The sequence below is a fragment of the Ornithorhynchus anatinus genome, chromosome X1 (assembly GCF_004115215.2).
Source record: "Ornithorhynchus anatinus isolate Pmale09 chromosome X1, mOrnAna1.pri.v4, whole genome shotgun sequence".
Lineage (NCBI taxonomy): Eukaryota > Metazoa > Chordata > Mammalia > Monotremata > Ornithorhynchidae > Ornithorhynchus > Ornithorhynchus anatinus.
This window is the reverse complement of record NC_041749.1, coordinates 104975460-104995196: the sequence shown is the minus strand read 5'-3', so window position 1 is coordinate 104995196 and position 19737 is coordinate 104975460. Positions and strand designations below refer to the sequence as shown.

The 19737-nt window shown below is 51.3% G+C and overlaps 1 protein-coding gene across 1 annotated transcript; it reads left to right on the top strand.

Annotated features, from left to right (window-relative positions):
- Positions 1–3324: 3324 nt before the first annotated feature.
- On the top strand, positions 3325–15499 carry ACER1 (alkaline ceramidase 1). The gene is made up of 6 exons (XM_029052251.2): positions 3325–3417; positions 8137–8251; positions 9721–9862; positions 11380–11517; positions 14089–14226; positions 15098–15499. Exons 1-6 carry the CDS (start codon positions 3325–3327, stop codon positions 15273–15275), a joined length of 804 nt encoding a protein of 267 aa, XP_028908084.2. The 3' UTR covers positions 15276–15499.
- Positions 15500–19737: the final 4238 nt, after the last annotated feature.

Below are 19737 nucleotides of genomic sequence, written 5' to 3'. Positions count from 1 at the left end.
TAAAATGGGGATTGAGACTGTGAGCTCCACCTGGGACAGGGACTGTCTCCAACCCAATTTGCTTGTATCCACCCCAGAGTTTAGTACGTGCCTGGCCTATAGTAAGTGCTTAACAAATGCTATAATTATTTTTATTATTATTATTTAGTGAGAGGAGGAGGTCTGCAGAGAGAGAAACCTCTTTAGCCAGCAGGAAGGGTGAGATCTAAAACCCAGGCATTCTATTTCTCTTCCAGAAGCTCTGAACCTGCTTGGATAGGTGCAACTTTCTGCAGTTCAGGAAATTCTTCATTTGCTAAGTAGGGTTCAGGTTGCCCAGAAGCCAGAACATTAACAACTGTGCTTTCTTTAATCTGGTCATCAGAGTGGAGAGGCAAGGTGTCTTTCCCAAGCCCCTGAAAGAACACCACCAAATTTCCAACCTCAGTTTTGGAAATCTCCTCATCCATATGACTGGAACATATGTGCGGATAAACCGTCTTCTGTTTCCCATCTCTCTTTGTGCGGCAGGTGCCATTTTCCCTCCACGAGTGAGCAAAGTAAGTCAAGGAAGTGCAGAAAGGTTAAGAGGCTTGGTTAGGTGGCTCAGCCATTTAAGGAGGGACTGGAGGTGGGCAGGAGCTGAGGCAGAAGCCCAGCCTTGCAGAGATAGATGACTGAATTCCCAGCACTGCCGAGCAATGTCTGTCCCAACTCTCTCTCTCAGATGAGGCAGGGATGGGGAGAAAATTGAAGAAGAGGAGTTCCAGGGGAATGTCTTCTCCCAGCTTGGCTTAATTAGACTCAATTCAATTGATCAGAGATACTGATTGAGCATTTACTGGGAGCAGAGCAATGGATGAAGCACTTGGGGTAGTCCAATGAGTCAAAGACATGATTCCTGCTCTCAAGGAGCTTACGGTCTAAAGGTGGAGACAGACCCATAAAAGCCCTTCACAGATGCTTTGGCTGTTGCTAGTCAAAGTATGGAAGGATAAATAGATTAATTTACAATTATTCCCCTATGATGCATAAGTGCTAAAGGAGGTTGTTGGATGGATGCGATTTATAAAGGGGGTGTTTTAAGCAAGGAAGACCTCCAGGAGGAGATGTAATATCCGGAGGACTTTGAAGATGGGGAGAGCTGTGGTCTGGCAGATTTCAAAGGGGAGAGAGTTCCACAAAGGAGGAAGGGCCATATGCAAAGAGTCAGAGGCAGGAGAATAAAGAATGAGGCACAATGAGTAGAATAGCTTGAGAGGAGTGTGATCTGGGTGTAGTGGGAAAAGAGAATGGAAAAGTAGGAGAGGGAGAGCTGACTAGTTCCTTAAAGCTCGTAGTCAGGATTTTCTGCTTGATGTGGAGAGGAATGGCTAACCATTGGAGGTTTTTGAACAGTGGGGAGATGTGCACAGAATGACATTTTAGAAGAATGGTCAGGGCCATGGAGTGAAGTGTGGACTGAATAAACACTTCGTGTAACCTCTTTGTGGGCAGGGAGTGTGTCTACCAACTCTGTTGTTATACTGTACTCTTCCAAGTGCTTAGTGTAGTGATCTGCATACAGTAAGCACTCAAAAAATACAATTATTCTGTAGGCAGGGATCTTGTCTACCAAATCTATTGTATTGTATTTTCCCAAGAACTCAGTGCAGTGGTCTGCAGACAGTAAGTGCTCAGTGAATACCACTGATTGATTAATTGATTGACTGACTGGAAAGGGGAGAGACAGAAGGCAGAGAGTCCTGTGAGAAAGTTGATATAGTAGTCTAGGCTGTTTGCAGGCTCTAAGGTAGTTTCCTAATCTGTCAATGTGGGAGTTTATGATGAGTTTTCTCAGCAGAACTTTTAAGAGGCTGCAGTGTTTGGATGAGGAAGCTGGAGGAGTAGAGGGGGCTATTATTGCTGCCATCGCCATTTATAATAATTACAGCATTATTAACCTCTTACTATGTGCTAAGCACTGGGGTAGATACAAGATGATATCAGACATAGTTGGTCCCTGTCCCGCACAGGACTCGCAATCTCTCTAATCCCCAGTTTACAGATGAGAAAATTGAGGCCCAGAGAGTTAAGTGATTTGCCCAAGGTCACACAGCAGGCCAGTGGTGGAGCTGGGTTGAGAACTCGGGTTTTCTGACTCTTTCCACGTGGCCACTCTGTCTCCAGTACAGAGGCATTTATGAAGCATAATTATTCAAATGGAAGAGGTGCAGTGGAGAAGAGATGAGGTTTTGGAGGAGAGATTGCAAGCTCCTCCTCTAGACTGAATGCTCCTTTGGGCAGGGAACATGTCTACCAACTCTGTTGTACTCTCCCAAGTGCTTAGTTCAGTGCCCTGCACATAGTAAATGCTCAGTAAATACCATTGACTGATAGGGGGAATCAGGACTCCCTTTCCCTTCTGCCTTTAATCTTCTGTTGGTCATTTCCTGCTAAATGTGGAAGTTTCAAGCAAGGCCCGAGAGCTGTGGGAAAAGAGAAACTGGGATGAGTAAATAAAAGCCAAAGGAGGAACCCAGGATTACCTGGGACCACAGGGTAGGGTCTGTGGGCCTTTCCCATTATTGCACTTTGGTGGGGCAAGGTTGTTCTGGGTGTAAACTTCTTCCAAATAGCACAGGGGCTGCTGGTGTTTCCTCAAGCTGCAGTTGCCCTTTCAGGCTACTAGGGGATTCCTGAGAAAATCACAACTCTGGGACACTAATTGGTTGAGAGAGTTAATGCTCTTTTCTAAAGCGCCCCAGAGAGTTCTCTGGGTCCAGGGAGATGCTGAGCACATGCCCTCTCCCACTTAGTAAAACACAAACCTGTCTCCACCAACACAGCCCCACCAGACCACTCTAGGGTTTCAAGAAACCCCTCCGAGGGACCAGGTAACTCTCTAAGCTGGGTATCTTGTTGTCCCTGTAATAACAACTGGTGGGGGTGGCCTGGCATCGTCCATGTCCAGTAGCTGGAGCAGTAGCCCCGAGATGGAGGAGTGATGGAGCTGGGCTCTGCTGGCTGGGACCTGACGTTGAGCGAGGTCCTATCTGTAAGTCCATTGGCCTCTGAGGACCTCAGGGAGCCCGGCCTCTTCCTGAGTGGGATTTCTACCTTTCCTCGGCTCTTGCTTCAGGGGGATTCAACAGTCCAGCCTGGGCCTCTCCTCTTCCCGGCCGGGATGCCTTGGACAAAGGGGTTGGTGCAATCAGGTCCACAGGAAGATGTAGGAGAGCAGGACAAGCAGGTTTTTCTTCTTGCTCCTCCTCTGCTTTCTCCTCCTCCTCCTCCTCCTCCCGGCCCCCACTCCTATGCCTCCCAAAGCTCATCAGCCTCTCTTTTTCCCAAGGGAGCCCAAGGATGGCAAGCATTCTAGCATATCAGAGTTCAGAGATCGACTGGTGCGAGAGCAACTTCCAACACTCAGAAGTGGTGGCCGAGTTCTATAACACGGTGAGTGACCAGGAAGCCCAAGGGGTCAAAGGGGAAGAAAGGGAGGGGACTGTGGGACTGGGACATTCAGCCAGCTGAGATGAAATCTGGAATGTTCAGGCCTGGGGGTGGGGTGCGTACTCTTGCAGAGGTCTGGCTCCCCTAACTCTCTGAGGGAGCTGGCCTGATCCCAGAAGCCAGGACTGTGACCTCTTGTTCCTCAGCCATCTAACCTCCTGAGGAATGATCCATTTGACTTGCTGACTCCTCAGCGTAACCCCCAACCCTGCGGTTACCTCCTCTCTGATGGCTATGAAAGTCAGAGTGCCCTAGTTTCCTGCTGGGATTTTGCAGGTTGAGGTGTCAGGCCTCTGAGGACCACAGAAGGTTAAGAGTTTACCCACCTCTAGATCACCTCAGGCACTTATGGGGAGGGGTTTTCCCCATGCCCTTCCCATCCCTGAAATCAGGAGCTGAGGCAGCCCCAGCCAGAATCATAGCGAACTTCCAAAGGGCCTCCGCTTTCAGCATATTTCATCCGACTGCCTAGCTAGACCTTCGTAACCTCTCCTGTAGAACTTTCATTCTCCCGGTGAGGACCAGTGGGATGTCCACTTCCCCTGGAAACCCTCTAAAAGAGGCAGCATCCCTACTCTGTTCCAGTGTGCCACTCAGCAAGCATGGGTGGGACTTTAAGGGTGCCACTTCATTTGGGGAATAACCTATGAAGAAGACTTTAGAGCCCCTTGTCTTGTCCTTATCCAGATCTGCACTTCCCAGAATGGCAGCACTTCCCTGCCCAAGGAGACCGGACCCAGACCCAGACCAAGGTGCTTCTCTGTTTCCTGAGGGTCACACTGATGAGGTGTCCCATGCCACTGGTCTGGTTCTTGCAGAGGGAAGGCTCTTGGAAAAACAGGGGTAAAGGCACAAGGAGTAGGCAGTATGGGTATGCGTTGTGCAAACTCTTCACCCACCCTGCCACCTCCTCTGGATCTTTGCCCAGGTGGCACGGATCTTGTTCTTCTAGTCCCAGAGCTTGGACCCCTGGGGGGGAGGGGTAGAGTTGGGGGGGTGGCGTGCATTCTCACTGGCATTGCTAGGAAGAGCATGAGGTGGGCAAACCTCCAATTTGCAACCAGGCTGAGAACTCCCCAAGGGAACCAGATGGGGAGTCTAGCCCTGGGCTCAATCAGCAGAGATTTCCCCCACCTCCCCTAGTATCTCCATTCCCATCTCTTCTAGGATCTATAGCTTTGGCACCTGAGACGGAAGGAGGAAGGGAAGGAGGGAGAAAAGCAGGGAGGGGGGGAATGGGGGAAAAAGGAGGAAGGAAGGAAGGAAGGAAGGAAGGAAGGAAGGAAGGAAGGAAGGAAGGAAGGAAGGAAGGAAGGAAGGAAGGACGGAAGGACGGAAGGACGGACGGAAGGAAGGACGGACGGAAGGACGGAAGGAAGGACGGAAGGAAGGAAGGACGGAAGGAAGGAAGGAAGGAAGGACGGAAGGACGGAAGGACGGAAGGACGGAAGGGAGGAAGGGAGGAAGGGAGGAAGGGAGGAAGGGAGGAAGGGAGGAAGGGAGGAAGGGAGGAAGGAAGGAAGGAAGGAAGGAAGGAAGGAAGGAAGGAAGGAAGGAAAGGAAGGAAGGAAGGAAGGAAGGAAGGAAGGAAGGAAGGAAGGAAGGAAGGAAGGAAGGAAGGAAGGAAGGAAGGAAGGAAGGAAGGAAGGAAGGAAGGAAGGAAGGAAGGAAGGAAGGGGCTCTGTGGGCCTTAGCCTGGCCCAGAGTGGTCTGGCTCTGATATTCCCCCTGGAACTGAGTTGGGTCCTGTCCTGCTGGGTGATTCTATGGAGGGCCTAGACCCATCCTGGGGCCCAGGTAAATGGTGGAACCCCTAAAGGAGTTGGAAAGCAGAGCCTGGATCTCGAGCTTGCTATGCAGTGTCCCTCTGAGCTCCATCAAACTGATTGTATTTTCCCCAGATGTTCAGCTTAGGCCAGTCCGAGTACTCATGCCTCCAGCAGGACTTTGATCTGGAAAAGTTGCTAGAAGGTAGGTTGAGGGCAATAAGGACAAGAGAAGCAGCATGCCTAGTGGAAAGAGTATGGGCCTGAAAGTCTCAGGAGACCCGAATGTTAATCCCAGCTCTGCCACTTGCCTCCTGTGTGACCTTGGGCTAATGACTTCACTTCTCTGTGTCTCAGTTTCCTCATCAGTAAAACAGGGATTCAATACCTGTTCTCCTTCGCCTTCATGTGGGATGGGGACTATGTCTGAATTGTTTTATCTTGTATCTATCCCAGTGCTTGGTACAGTGGTTGGCACATAGTAAGTGCTTAACATGCACCATGGTTATTATCATCATTATTTAAAAGGCCCAACAGCCCTGTGTGTGTGTGTGTGTGGCACTGAGCCCCAGACACTAAGATCAGAGGTTGTCTGTTGGCATCCCCAGGACTCTCGGGGTTTTCAGCTGCAGCAGCCTTTACTGCCTCTCTCTTGGGAACCATATTACCAACTTCCTGCCCAGACCACAGCTCCCTGTCACCCAACGGTGGGGAATGGAATCCCATGAGAATTTGCCTGCTGCCCCCATCAGGTAAACGTATTCTTTCTGGGACTGGAGTCTGTATGGCAGCAGGCTGTGGGGCCATAGTCTGCACTATCACCAGTGTTGCAGGGAAGCCGGACCCTAGGTCAGCCCTGGCTCCTTTCCTGTGGCAGGGGAGAGATCAGTCAGGGGTCCAGTAAATTGAGTGGAGGGGGGTGATGGAATGGGGGTGAGGGAGCCCCATACAGGTTGGAAACGGATCTGGAGATTGGGCCTGATCCAGAGACTCTCGGGAAAGGAGGGTCAGCAGGCTGGCCCCAGGGCCAAGATCCCTCTGTGGTATGTGGCCAAGTCTGGCTGCTTCAACTCGACCAGATGTGGTGGAGACGGTGGACACTGCAGCACCACCCTCTGAAAAGGCCAACCTACAGTCAGTGGTTACTTCTCAGAGCTGGCCAGTAATGGGTGTTCTCCCAATACAGATGGCACTGGGGTGGGGGGTGTGCTGGGCCCATGTGCTGATTTTATGGCTGAGCTTGGCAAGTCGGGGCTGAAGAATCCCAGCAGAAACACACAGCTACCAGCCCCGATCTCGTTCCATCCTTGGTGCGACAGTTCTCTCCTGCACCTATTTGGAATGGGCCATCACCGCAAAGAAAATGGGTAGTATGGGTAGGGCTGGCTGGAAGAAGGGGAAACCAAGTTCAACCTTCTAGCCCTGTTGCCTGGGCTGGAGAACAAGAACATTTCCTGCTGGAGTCCCCTGTAGAAGGGTGATCTGCAAGCTGGGAGAAGTTGGGTTCCAGACCTGCCTTATCACTCTAGAGCAGCGAGTGGTGAATCTGACTAAGGCAAGTGGAGGTATTGGCTATTCGGTGGGAAGGAGGAGAGCTCTGACTGATTAGGAGGTGGGATAACTTGAAGAGAGTGGGCAGGCATACTGGCAGTGAGACATGCACAAGGCTACGAGCGAACCAGAGCTCAGAGGTTTCCCTACTCAGACCAAGATGTCCCAAATGACTTTGGTTTCCTTTTCTTTTGGGCTTGGTGAAGAGAGTCACTATTAGTCTGGCTTTGATCAAGACAGGCAGTTTTTGTTCCCAAGCTGTTGTCTAAGCTCGGAGCCAAGTTTAGGAACTCAAGATGCTCACAGAACCCAAGGTCAAGGCATCTCTGCAGGTACAAACTGGAGGCAGGATGGGTGACTCCTTAGGTGTAGCGTATCATCTCCACATGAAGCTCCAAACTAACTTCACCCATCTCAGGTCAGGCCGTGCTGTGGGGCTCTACTTTGGAGTCAGTTGGAATTGCTTGTTCTGAGTTATGGACCGGATGTCCTTGAACCTGAAAATCCAGCTGGCAATAGGCATATCGACCTTTGTCAACAACGAACTGGTTCCCTGCCTTACCACAGATGCACTCCGATGATACTAAAATCATCTGAGATTCGTTCTGAGATTCAAGCCTTAGCCATTCGCCATCCGTGGGTTATCGTTCTCTTAAGACTAATGATATCTGTGGTATTTTCTTGTGTCCAGCACTGTGCTAACCACTGTACTAAGCACTGGGGCAGATACAATATGACCAGATCGGGCACAATCTCTGCCCCACATGGGGCTCACAGTCTAGGGTGGAGGGAGATGAGAAACTGAGGCGAAGTTAATTGGCTTGCCAAGGTCACACAGCAGGCAAGTGGTGAGCCAGGACTAGAACCCCAGTCTCCTGACTCTTAAGTCCTGGACTCTTTCCACTAGATCACACTGCTTCTCTTCAGCCACCCTCCCAGCAGCAAGGGTCTTTACCTGCTGGGAAATCACCTCTAATGGCATTTGTTCTGGGTGTTTCCAATTGCATTTTCATACCTTGCTACCAGAAGACCGTCCGACCAGAGGAAGAGTGACTGGTGCTTTTTTTGTCCTGGGATGGGTGCCGAGGGGTCCAGAATTGGTGTCCATAGGTTTCTAAGTCCTTCGCCATGGGGTCTCTTTAGGGGACCCTTCCAAGGGGAATGGTCTCGATGTAATCTCCTCAGGTTGGGAAGGAATCAGGAAGGTCATCTTGCCCAGGTCCCTGGCTCAAAACTGGACTACACCTTGTCCAGCCCAAATAGATGGATGCCTGTCCAACTCTTAAAGAAATCCCTTGGTGACCTCTTTAGGGGGAATGCTTAATGCTGGCTTAGTGTCTTGCAGATCAGTAATGCCACGTTCTTCATCTTTGGGCCACTCATGATGTACCTCCTGCATCCATATGCCCAGAAGCGTTCCCTGTACGTGCACTGTGTCTGGATGCTCTTCATGGTAGTAGGTAGGTTCTTGGGGTCCCAGAAGACAAGAACTTCTCCAGCTAGCCACTTGCAGGCAGACCTGGCTTGGGAGAAGGAACCCAGTACTGCAACCTGACATTTTGGGGGGTATTATACACAACAGCATGTCCCCACTAAATCATCCCCACCCCAGGCTTTCAGGTCAGTAGAAACTACATTTACTGGATTTTCTGCGCAGTTTGCATTTATAGGATTGGTGGTTGTGCCTGCAGCTCTGATAAGGAGCCTAGAAGTAAGCAAGGTCAGCTGGACTGATTTCCTGGATTCCTCTTCCGCAGGCAAAATTTCCAACCAATCTTATCCAGGTCTCGTGAATGTGTGTGACCTTTAAGAGGCCTTAGCCTTGGGAGCCTTGGGATCAGTACCCCTGAATGTCCCCTGGACACTCTTTCAAGGCTGAGGGTCTGGAGACTAAAAAAATTCTCAGACCCCAAGCTGTAGGTAGACTGCTGCACAATTCCCCCTCCCCACACCGAAATTGCATCTAATGAGCCGGTGAATGAGGCAGGGAATTCAGGGTTCTTTATCAGAGTAGGCCTTGTGCCAAATGGAGAATCCTACGTCCCTTGGACTGGAAGAGTATCGGAGACTCCCCCGTCTGTCTCCCCCTCTCCCCAGCCAAGTGCTTTAGCACAGTGCTGAACACTCTGTGGGCCTCAGTCAATCCTGGGGCTCGACAGTGACAGTGATATCATTGATGGTGTTGCTCTGGTCCAACCCTCTGCCTCCAAGCTGAGGTTCCAGTGTCTTCCAGACCAGATCTTTCTGGTGGGCCATTTCTCAAAATAGACCATATCTTTAGTGTGTCTGATTCACCATCAATCTCAACCCCAGCCCTGCTCTGGAGCCTCCTGCCAAAGGAGAAAGAAGAGTTGTTCCCTTTTCCCATTACTTCAGGAGTTCTGATTGATTCCCCTTGCCTGGGCAAGTAACACATCCCAGGCCCCTGTTTGGGTTTTCTATGAGAATAATGGGGAGAAGAAGGAAGCTTTCTTTCTGACTCAGGTGGTTGTGAAGCTTCATTAATGCAGCTTTGCAGGTAAATCCCAATTATGCTCCCATGCCCACCCGCATCTCCCCGATTTCATGCCATTTACAAGTAGAACAATTCATTTTGATATGTTTCACTGACTAGCACAATAGGAACCCTAGCAGAACCAGGTAAAACACTCTGGAACCTGGCTCTGGACAGGCCATAGCAGGGTCTGAAAGCTGAGCTGAATTTAGTGGCCTTGTTCTCTGGAGAGAAATCATCCAATCCTCCTCCGGAAGACGGCGTCTGATTCATCTTGGGGCCCGGCCCTGTAAAACCCCGAGATGGCTGCCTCCGAACTCATGACAACATTGGACTTTTCCCAACTGATTGGTGGGAGGGACAGGCAGGGGAGGAGAGGGAGAAGGGTAGGGAGCAGATCTTGGATTCTGATGTCACCATTCTTGCTTATTTTAGGCGTCTTCTCTGTGTACTTCCACATGACACTCAGTTTCCTGGGGCAGCTTCTAGATGAAATCGCCATCCTCTGGCTGTTAGCAGCCGGCTACAGCATTTGGCTTCCACGAAGTTATTTCCCTGCGTTTTTGAAGGAGGACAGGTACCATGCTGACTGCAGAGCTTGGATGGGCAGTGGAAGCTCCACTGACCCCTACCAACTTCTGACCACCTCACCCTGGCAGGGGCAGAGTATGGAAGCAGCTGTAACAGGGAAAGTGCCCAGACCCCTCATGCTGTCCTCTGGTGACCCTAGGGCAGCAGCAGCAGTACCTGTCAGCACATAGAGGGGCCTCTTGGGTCCCCCCATCTCTCAATTTCCGGGGCAGCAGGGCCAGTGGACTGTTGGGAAGAACCCGGGGGCTTGTTTAAGCCAAGTCAAAGATGTAGCCTTTACTCCCCCACCTCTTGGGTTACGGGGTGCTGGGGAAGACCAGAACCCAGAGACCAACGAGCTTCCTATTGGTGGGCGAAACACATTTCAGGTGCTTCAGGTCTCTAACATGAAAGAGCCGGGCAGAAGAGGAAGAGTAGATAGCATTTCCTTCAGAAAGAGGGCTGTTCTCCCAGAGGAAAGGCTGTCTGATCAGCAAAAATACCTGAGACTGCAAGCCTATCAGACTAGGAGAGACCTCTAGTCTGTGCCTGAGTCCCTCTCCTCATTCTTTCCTCAGTCCCAACCTCCACACTTCTGTCTCTGCCCCTTCGGTGGCCAGACTCCCTCCCCAGAGGCCAGCTCTTTGGCTCTTCTCTCCCCAAGATGTCCTGAGGGCTTCAGGTTCTCAGGCCCCAGTCTTCTTGCCTCCTTGGTTTTCCTCTGGCTTTTCCTCCTTTTCCCTTCCCCACTTCCGCCTTGGCTCTATAGGGCTCAGGGTTCTATAGCTCACTGTGTGTATGCTATAAGCTCTGACCTCTCATCATGTCAGGGAAAAGGAGAGCTTACTCCAGCTGGAACAGAATGGGAACCACAGAGAGAGAGGGATGCCTGCGATATAGCGAGGGGTGGGGGAGTTAGAGAAACTATGCACAAGTGGAGCTCTTTGGACTGAAATGAGGGGTACTTGTGGCTCATTTCTGGATGGGGTCAGCTTGCTGCATCACAATGGCATCAGTTTATTCTCTTCCCTCTAACCCTAGCTTCCTGCTCTCTCCATGCCAGGGCCCCAGGGGTGTGACATGGGGATATTATTTGGCTCTGAAGTCCTGATCAGGGACCAGGAAAAGGAGATCAAAAAGACAAGGCCCCAGCTGGGCCAGGCCATCCTTGCATGGACTTCTCTGTTCTCCATTTGGGGCCTTCTTAAAATGGGGGAAACCTGGCCCCCTGAAAAGAAAGGGACTTTGGCACCATTGTGCTACCACAGATCAGAAATCTCCATGTGCCCTCTGGGTCTAAAAGTCCCAGGAGCTAAAAAGAACAACTGTGCATGCACAGTGCAGCTCACAAGTGCACCCTGTCTCTCACTCCCCTCCAGGAAGTGAGGTTGAGCTGGCTGAGTACTAGGCCGGGTAGGGTTCTCCTGGCTGCTCTTGAGCTACTGGGCATGATGACAGGGTGGCTTCAACCTGAGCCCCCCTAACAGAGAAACCTTCTTGGCTCCCTCTGGCCCTTTCCTTCAGGTCCCGCTTTACCCGAGTGGTTCTGATCACCACAGTGGTGAGCACCTTCCTCTCCTTCATCCGGCCTACGGTCAACGCTTACGTGCTGAATGGCATCGCCCTGCACATCCTCTACATTGTCGCCCTGGAATACAGAAAGTAAGGCTCACAGTTTGGAGGGAGTGGGGAGAGGGGGCTGGGCAGGGGTGGGTCTGGAGGGGAGGGGACATCCTTCACTCTTAGGCTCTTAGGCCTGGTTTTCCAAAACTACCGGCATACATTTGTGGATTAGGGGGTCCATGCTGGCTTACTAGAGGGCAAATTGGAGATGTAAAGGGGGAAGGTAGGGGTGTTGGACGATCCATCCCTAACTGTGAGGTGGGGGCTGGGCAACCGTCACGTGGTGCCACTGTCAGAGGCAGAGTTTTGGATTGGGCAGAACATGCGGCTGAGCCAAATGGCACTGTGCATGGTCTCAGGTTTCTTAATACACACAAACACACACAGAACTCACAAACCCCAACGTACAGAACCCATATACAGAACCCATACAGAGGAGAAGCAGCATGGCTTAGTAGATATATCATGGGCCTGGAAATCAGAAGGACCTGGGTTCTAATCCCAGCTCTGCCACTTGTCTGCTGGGTGACCTGGGGCAAATCACCTAACTTCTCTGTGCTCAGTTACCTCACCTGTAAAATGGGTATTAAGACTGTGAGCCCTACTGGGGACGGGGACTCTGTCCAACCTGATTAACTTGAATCTACCTAGGTGCTTTAGTACGGTCCCTGGCACATAGTAATTGCTTAACGAATGCCACACACACAAACAAAAACCTCACCCCACTGCACTCAGAGCTGACAAGCAGTCAGACGTATACACACAGTGTGGCCTAGTGACTAGAACACGGGCCTGGGAGTCAGAAGGACCTGGGTTCTAATCCCAGCTCCGCCACTTTTCTGCTGTGTGACTTTCGGTAAGTCACTTAACTTCTCTGTGCTTCAGTGCCTAAGTTACAGTTACCTCATCTTTAAAATGGGGTTAAATACTGTGAGCCCCATGTAGGTCATGGACTGTGTCCAACCTGAGTAGTTTGAATCTCCCCCAGCACTTAGTACGGTGCCTGGCACGTAGTAAGCACTTAACAAATACCATTAAAAAACACCAACAGAAAAACAAAAAAACCCACAGAGGTCACACAGTGGGATACACAAAACCTACATACTTGCCCAACCCACACTCATTTATGTAGTTCAGTCAGTCCTACACATAACAGAGATCTATGATGAAATAGTACTGGGCCACGAGCCTTTGCTTCTCAGTTCCCTCCGGGAGAAACCGAGATTCCTTCCCCCTCCCGATTGGCCCCCCCTTTCCCTGCACTCCACTCCCTCCCTCGCATCAGCCACTCCCACTCCAAGCCACCCGGCCCTGTAAACAGGCAGCTGGATAGGTTGGCTGGACCGTCAGTCAGAAGAAATATGCACCCTATCCCTCCCACCACCCATCGTCTCTGCTTCCACTCCCTCTACCGGAGACTCCTGCTTAGGCCAGGGAAATCTTGAGCGTGGCAAGTCCATCTCCCTCCATCTTCTCTCATCCTCCCCTTCTCTCCAGTCCCTCCTTCATGGTTTACCCTACCCGGTGGGGGATTTCAAGTTCCTTTCTTCAATAGAAGAAGCCAGGAGTGTATCGTCACCTCCATTTTCCACATAAGGATCCTAAGGGGCAAAGTGGTTCCCGGACTTAAGTCAGAGCTCGTGAGAAGCAACGTGGATCAGTGGAAAGAGCATGGGCTTGGGAGCCAGAGGTCATGGGTTCGAATCCCAGCTCTGCCACTTGTCAGCTGTGTGGCTGTGGGCAAGTCACTTAACTTCTCTGTGCCTCAGTTACCTCATCTGTAAAATGGGGATGACGATTGTGAGCCTCATGTGGGACAACCTGATTACCTTGTATACCCCAGCGCTTAGAACAGTGCTCTGCACATAGTAAGCGCTTAACAAATACCAACATTATTATTAGCTCGTGCGGCCTAGGATGTGTTTCCAGCCTGGCCGCACACATGCGATTTGCAGTCACTTCATTGGTTCTCCTTTGAGGGCAGAGAACTCATCTATCTCTTCCTCAGCCTGCCATATCCATGTAATTCATTCATTCAGTAGTATTTATTGAGTGCTTACTATGTGCAGAACAATGTACTAAGCGCTTGGAATGTACAATTTGGCAACAGATAGAGACAATCCCTGCCCAAGAACGGGCTCACAGTCTAAATGGGAGAAACAGGCAGCAAAGCAAAACAGAACAAAACAAGACAATGGCAAAATGCATTTTGAAGGCCTGAATTATCCAGACAACTTGCTATTGTAGGCCTTGCCTTAATGCCCGGGTCTGTTGTCTGACGCCCTCAAAATCTCCCTCATCTTTTGGTTCTGGTCTGGGATGGAGACCCAGCCTCCAGCTCTTTCTCACTTTATCCTAATGGTTGAGAGAGAGTAGCCGTCCCTTGGCCAGTCCAGGGAGGATTGATGATGAGAAGGAGGAGGTGGAGGAGGAGGAAGAGGAAGAAGAGAAGGGGAGGGGGGCATTGATATGACTCCATACAGGAAAGGCTGGGGCTGGAGGGAGGTTTCCTCTTTGCCTCTAGGGATTTGTTCTTAGGCCCGCACCTGTCCCAGGCCCATGCTTCCCCAACGGTCCCTCTAACCCCGCCGTTCCCTGATGATTCTCCAGGACTAGCAGCGCTGAACTGAAGAGGCTGGCGTTGGTATCTGTGGCCTGGTGGTTCTTGGCTGTGGTCAGCTGGCTGAGTGATCGGCTACTGTGTGCCTTCTGGCAAAGGATCAGCTTCTTTTACCTTCACAGCATCTGGTGAGAGCAACCCCGAGGATTTTTTCCTTCTGGAGAACAATCTTTCAGGTCCTGTGTGGCCTGCTGCTGAAGTTGGGGCTAGGGAGATGGTAGTCTGGAAGGAAGGAAGAGGTAGAAGCTGCCTGAGTGAGAGGGTCAGGTGTGAGGAAGGGCCAGTGCAAAAAAGGTGCTTCAAGTAGGGAAGAAGGTGGAGAGGCCCAGTAATCTGGCTCATTGTGCTGGCAAAATCCAGATGGGTCACTCTGGTGTCCCTCACAGGGTACTGTACCAGCACCCCACTTTTTACTCTGCCAGATTGGTGAGATAGGAGGGAATAAATAGCCCAGGACCTCTCTGTACATCCCCTCTCTCCCCCAGAGCCTTCCTGATATTTACAGGTGCAGGCCCTACTGACCCAAATGTCGGCTGAAACGTGCTGTTTGCTGGAGCTGAACTCACCCTGCACTTAGCCAGAAGACAGAGGGATCTGGAAGAGGCCTTTCCATGAATGATTATCCCCACTTCACAGATCTGGGGGCCGGAATCTGAGATGTTCCGTTGTGAGTCCAAGGGTGTCCAGCAAGTTCCATGGGGGAGCTGGAAACCCAATTCTCCACCTATCCCATCTAGTTACTTTCTCCACCAGGCCAGGCCACACTGCTGTCTTCACCAGCCGGGCCAGGTGCAAGCTGGGACTAGGAGATAGAGTCACATCTGGTCTGACCTGGGCTCAGAGCAAGGGTCCGAGGCCTTGGGGCACTATTTTAAGGTGACCCGCAGCAAGGAAGCCTGAAATCTGGGATACGTGTGGGGAAGGAGCGGAAAGGATACTGTCAATGTGGGTTGGGGGGCAGTCAGGGCACCTCTAACTCCAAGCGTGTTCTCTTGCCAGGCACGTGCTCATCAGCATCACCTTCCCTCACAGCGTTGCCCTGATGGCTTGTGTCGACGCCCACTACGAGATGCCCCAGTTCGTTTCGGAAATCCACTACTGGCCCAAGAACTCCTGGCCTGTTGGGTTGCCCTATGTGGTAGTCAGAGACAGCAAGGAACCGGAGAAGAACTGCTAAAAGGGGAAGTTCACTCCAAACTGCTGGTTGGTATTTGGGTTAGTGTGCTCACCCAAAGGCAAAGAGTCTCCGCCGACCCTAACGTTCCTCACATGAACGCAGTCTTGCCCTAGTGCTTCAAGCATTGCTAAAGGGCAAGCAGAAGGATGCAGGAAGCAGCCCTGCACTGCTCCTGAAGCTGAAGACAAGACATTGGCTGAGTTTCAAGTTTGCACTCACGTCCTCAGAACCATCCCCTGGATCTCTCAGGGCTGGGCCCCTGCTTGTTCCCCAGGAGGGATCTCAGTCTCCAAACTGTTGGGTCATTGGGTGATAAGGTTGCATTATGGAGAAACTCCTCCTTGCAGTTTTTGTTAGACTAGAAGTGCTTTACCAGTCTAACAGCCTCTTTCTAGATGCATGGGGGAGTCAGAACTGTATCCCTGGGCTCACTTTTGCGGGAAGATGGAGGTGGTATCATTGCCTGAAGGCAGTCCCGTGGTACAAGTTTCTAGAAGGAAACAGAATGACATCATGTGACTTAAGGGAGACAGCAAAACTCTATCTTCCCTGCAGTCTTGTGCTTCTCTGCCTTCTGCCTTCATGACACTTCTACAATCTGCTCCTTCCTTTCTCCCTCTGCCCTCCTTCTCTGTTCCCACTTGGATTCTCTTCCCTACGCTCTCTGAGCAAACATTCTGGCCTTTCCCTTCCAGCCCCTGACCCACCTGCCCATCCACATTGCTTAGCCTTTCTATTCACTCAACAGATTGATAATATTTATTGAAAGCTTACTGCGTGCAGAGCACTGTACTCAACACTCTCTCCTCTGGCCTCAGTCAACTCCCCCCGCCCTTTCACTTCCGGTCCTGGATGCATCTCCTGCACAGTATAGGTCATCCAGCCCAAAGGCAGGGGTTTGAACTATTAGAACTCCGGAGAAGTTCCCCCTTTAGCCCCAGGATTCATTGTGCACCCACTGTCTGCTCATCCCTTGTCCTTTCTGGTGCTGCTTCATTTCATCCACTTTTGTTCACACATTCCTATCTCTGAACTCCTCCCACTCCCTTCCAGGTTTTCTCCTGGATCTGCCACCCACCTCCCCTGTCAATGCCCACCCAGGCCACTCTTCTCATGTGTCTGGGGTGTAGCGAGGCCCCTGAGAGGAGCTGGATTATAGACATGAGGGGAAGGGAAACAGGAAGCCAGAGCTGGGACCACTTTCTCAGCTGAAGCTTTGGGTCTCACTGGACCTGAGTTTACTGGGCAGGCCCCAAGAGTCCTGTGAGATTGAGCTAGCACCAGTGTCCGAGGAGGGTCCGTGTCTTCCGAGGCTGAGTGTGTATACCAGATGGCTCGGCTCCCCATTCCCACCACATCCTCTCCACTTCCACTACCCGCAGGTCTTCCGACAAAGATGAGGCCCATGCGTTCATCCTCAGGGCTGAAGTTTTCTGTCTCCTCTTGGTGAATCTGTGCCAGAACTGGATCCAGGCTGGCCTTGTCAGAGGGACCAGAGGTGGCCATCCAGACCTCTCTCACTGGCGAGATATTGGCAGCCTCCAGCCAGACCATCCTATCATGGCTGTACTGGGCCTGGATATCCAGTCGGAGTCTCCATCTACAGTCTTGCTGCCTGTGACAACCCCACCCCTAACAAGTTGCTAATTTACATCTAATTTGCATATCTATTTAATATCAAAATGCCAAGCAATCTGTCCATTCTTGCTCCATTTCCCTAGTGTCCTCTCAGTTCCTGCTGGGTCTTGCTGCTCTGACCTCATCAGAAAACACTTCTGATTGGCCTCTGCCTTGGTGTTCCCAGCCTGGCCAGCAGCCTGGAGTGAGGGAACTCTTCAATCCGGTCCACTTGCCAGCTTCTGGCCAGAGAATGAAAGCTCACTGAGGGGCCCTAGGTTAGGCATCAGGGACTCTCAGCAGTGGGAACAAGAAGAGGAGCTGGGTCAGGCAGTGTCTTCTCATTTCTTCTCTTCTGGCCCCCAATCCCTGACAATTCATCCCAGAGAAATTATCCACACCAGAGATGTGACTGTCTTTCAAATTCTGTTCCTGACCAGAGCATAATGTGACTTGATGTTCCAAAACGGGCAGGCCATCCATGAAATTCAGGGTCTCATTCTGCCTCCGAGGAAGGCTAAGGCAGGATCCCCCAGGAGCCCAATTTGGGATAGTTGGGATCCACAGCCAGGGCGATACTGATGGCAATCCCAGTTCAACTCAGTCAATCAATCAATAGTACTTATCAAGTGCTTATTCTGTGTAGAGTACTGTACTAAGCACTTTGGAGAGTGCAATAGCATAAGTAACGATGATCCCTGCTTTGGAGGCGCTTACAATCCCCCGGGGGAGACAGATAATCAATCAGTGGTATTTATTAAATGCTTACTATGTACAGAGCACTGTACTAAGTGCTTGGGAGAGTGCAATACAACACAGTTGGTAGACACAGTCCCTGCCCACAGTGAGCTTGAATCTAGAGGAGGAGGCAGACATTAAAGTAAATTACAGATAGCGAAAGTGGCAGAGCACAATTGCAATCTTACTAAAATCGATTACAGGTAGGAAGAAGCAGCAGCATATAAAGATGTGAACATAAGCGCTACTGGGTGGAGGGAGGGGTAAGAGTACCCAGGTGCTTAGGCGAGACAAAACTGCTGAAGTGTCAGTATTCATTCATTCAATCAGTCGTATTTATTGAGAGCTTACTGTGTGCAGAGCACTGTACTAAGCACTTGGGAGAGTACAGTACAACAATAAACAGAAACATTCCCTGCCCCCAACGAGCTTACAGTCTAGAGCGGGGGAGGCAGACATCATTGCAAATAAATATATTACAGATATGTACATAAATGTTGTGGGGCTGGGAGGGGGGAAGAACAAAGGGAGCAAGTAAGGGAGATGCCGAAGGGAGTGGGAGAAGAGGAATGAGAGTTTGGGAAGGCCTCTTGGAGGAGATGCGCCCTCAATTAGGCTTTGAAGGGGGGAGAGTAATTTTCTGTCGGATTTGAGGAGGGAAGGTGTTCCAGGCCAGATGCAGGACGTGGGCTAAGGTGTTGGTAATAATGTTGGTATTTTTTTTTAAGCGCTTACTATGTGCAGAGCACTGTTCTAAGCGCTGGGGTAAACACAGGGGAATCAGGTTGTCCCACGTGGGGCTCACAGTCTTAATCCCCATTTTACAGATGAGGGAACTGAGGCACAGAGAAGTTAAGTGACTTGCCCACAGTCACACAGCTGACAAGTGGCAGAGCTGGGATTCGAACTCATGAGCCCTGACTCCAAAGCCCGTGCTCTTTCCACTGCGCCACGCTGCTTCTCAATGTGGCGAGATGGGTGAGATCGAGGCACAGTGAGAAGGTTGGCATTAGAGGAGTGGATTGTGCGGGCAAGATAAGGGTGAGTAGTGGGGCGAGATAAGATGGAGAGATGAGAGACGAATCAAGGAAGGCCTCCTGGAGGAGATGTGATTTCAGAAGGGCTCGGAAGATGGGGAGAGCAGTGTTCTGCTGGATGTGGAGGGGGAGGGAGTTCCAGGCAGAAGGGAGGGCCCGAGCAAGGGGTCGGCAGCGGGAGAGACGAGAGTGAGGCACGGTGCGTAGGTCGGCTTGAGAGGGAAGAAGAGCTGGGGTCTAGAGGGAGGAGAGCGAGAGGATAAGTAGGTGGGGAGAAAGCTGATGGGATGTCTTAAAGGCAATGGTCAGTAGTTTCTGCCTGATGGTTGGCTGTCACCACCAGCGGGGAAGCATTCTCAGCAGTGTAACCCCGGATGGACTAACTAAACTGGAGCTGGGGCCATCTAAGTGGAAGCAATAGTGACAGCAGTCTAGGCAGCCCTCCCAACTTAACTGGGCTGGGCCGAGTCAGAAGGCCCACTTCTGCTGATGCTCGGGGGTGATGGGTGGCTGCGGCAATAGAAGGCCAAAGCAGAAGGTAAGTTACCCTCCCCTCCTTTCCCTTTTTCCCCTTTCCTCTTCTTTCTTCTCCCTCTTTCTGTCCCCCCATCCCCAGCTCTATGCCCCGCCCCAGGGTGACCAAATGCTGATCACCTGACAGATAAGGCGGTACAAAGGAATCTTCTACATGCACCCAAAATATGAAGATCTGGGCAACCGCGGTAGGATTTAATGGGGATGATTTAATCCCCTCCGACTCTGCCTCCTCCGCTGAGATTAGTTACAACTCACGATCTGAGCAGCCACCTGGCAGGCTCCTCCCTGCTGCCCCTCGAGGGTTCTCCGTTTTCTGACCCCAGTGCCCTCCGCATCCTCGCCGTGTCACTGAGGACTCCCGGCGCTCGCCTGTGAAATAGGCATCCGAGTTGCCATGCCACCAGCCTCAGACGCCTCGTTAGTGAATGATTGCAGAACACTCCGGGAGCTGGGGAATTGTGCCGAGCAATTCCCGGTTGCTTCCTGCCAATTTGAAGAGGGATGGGGGAGGTGCCAGCTGTGTGCCCGCAGTC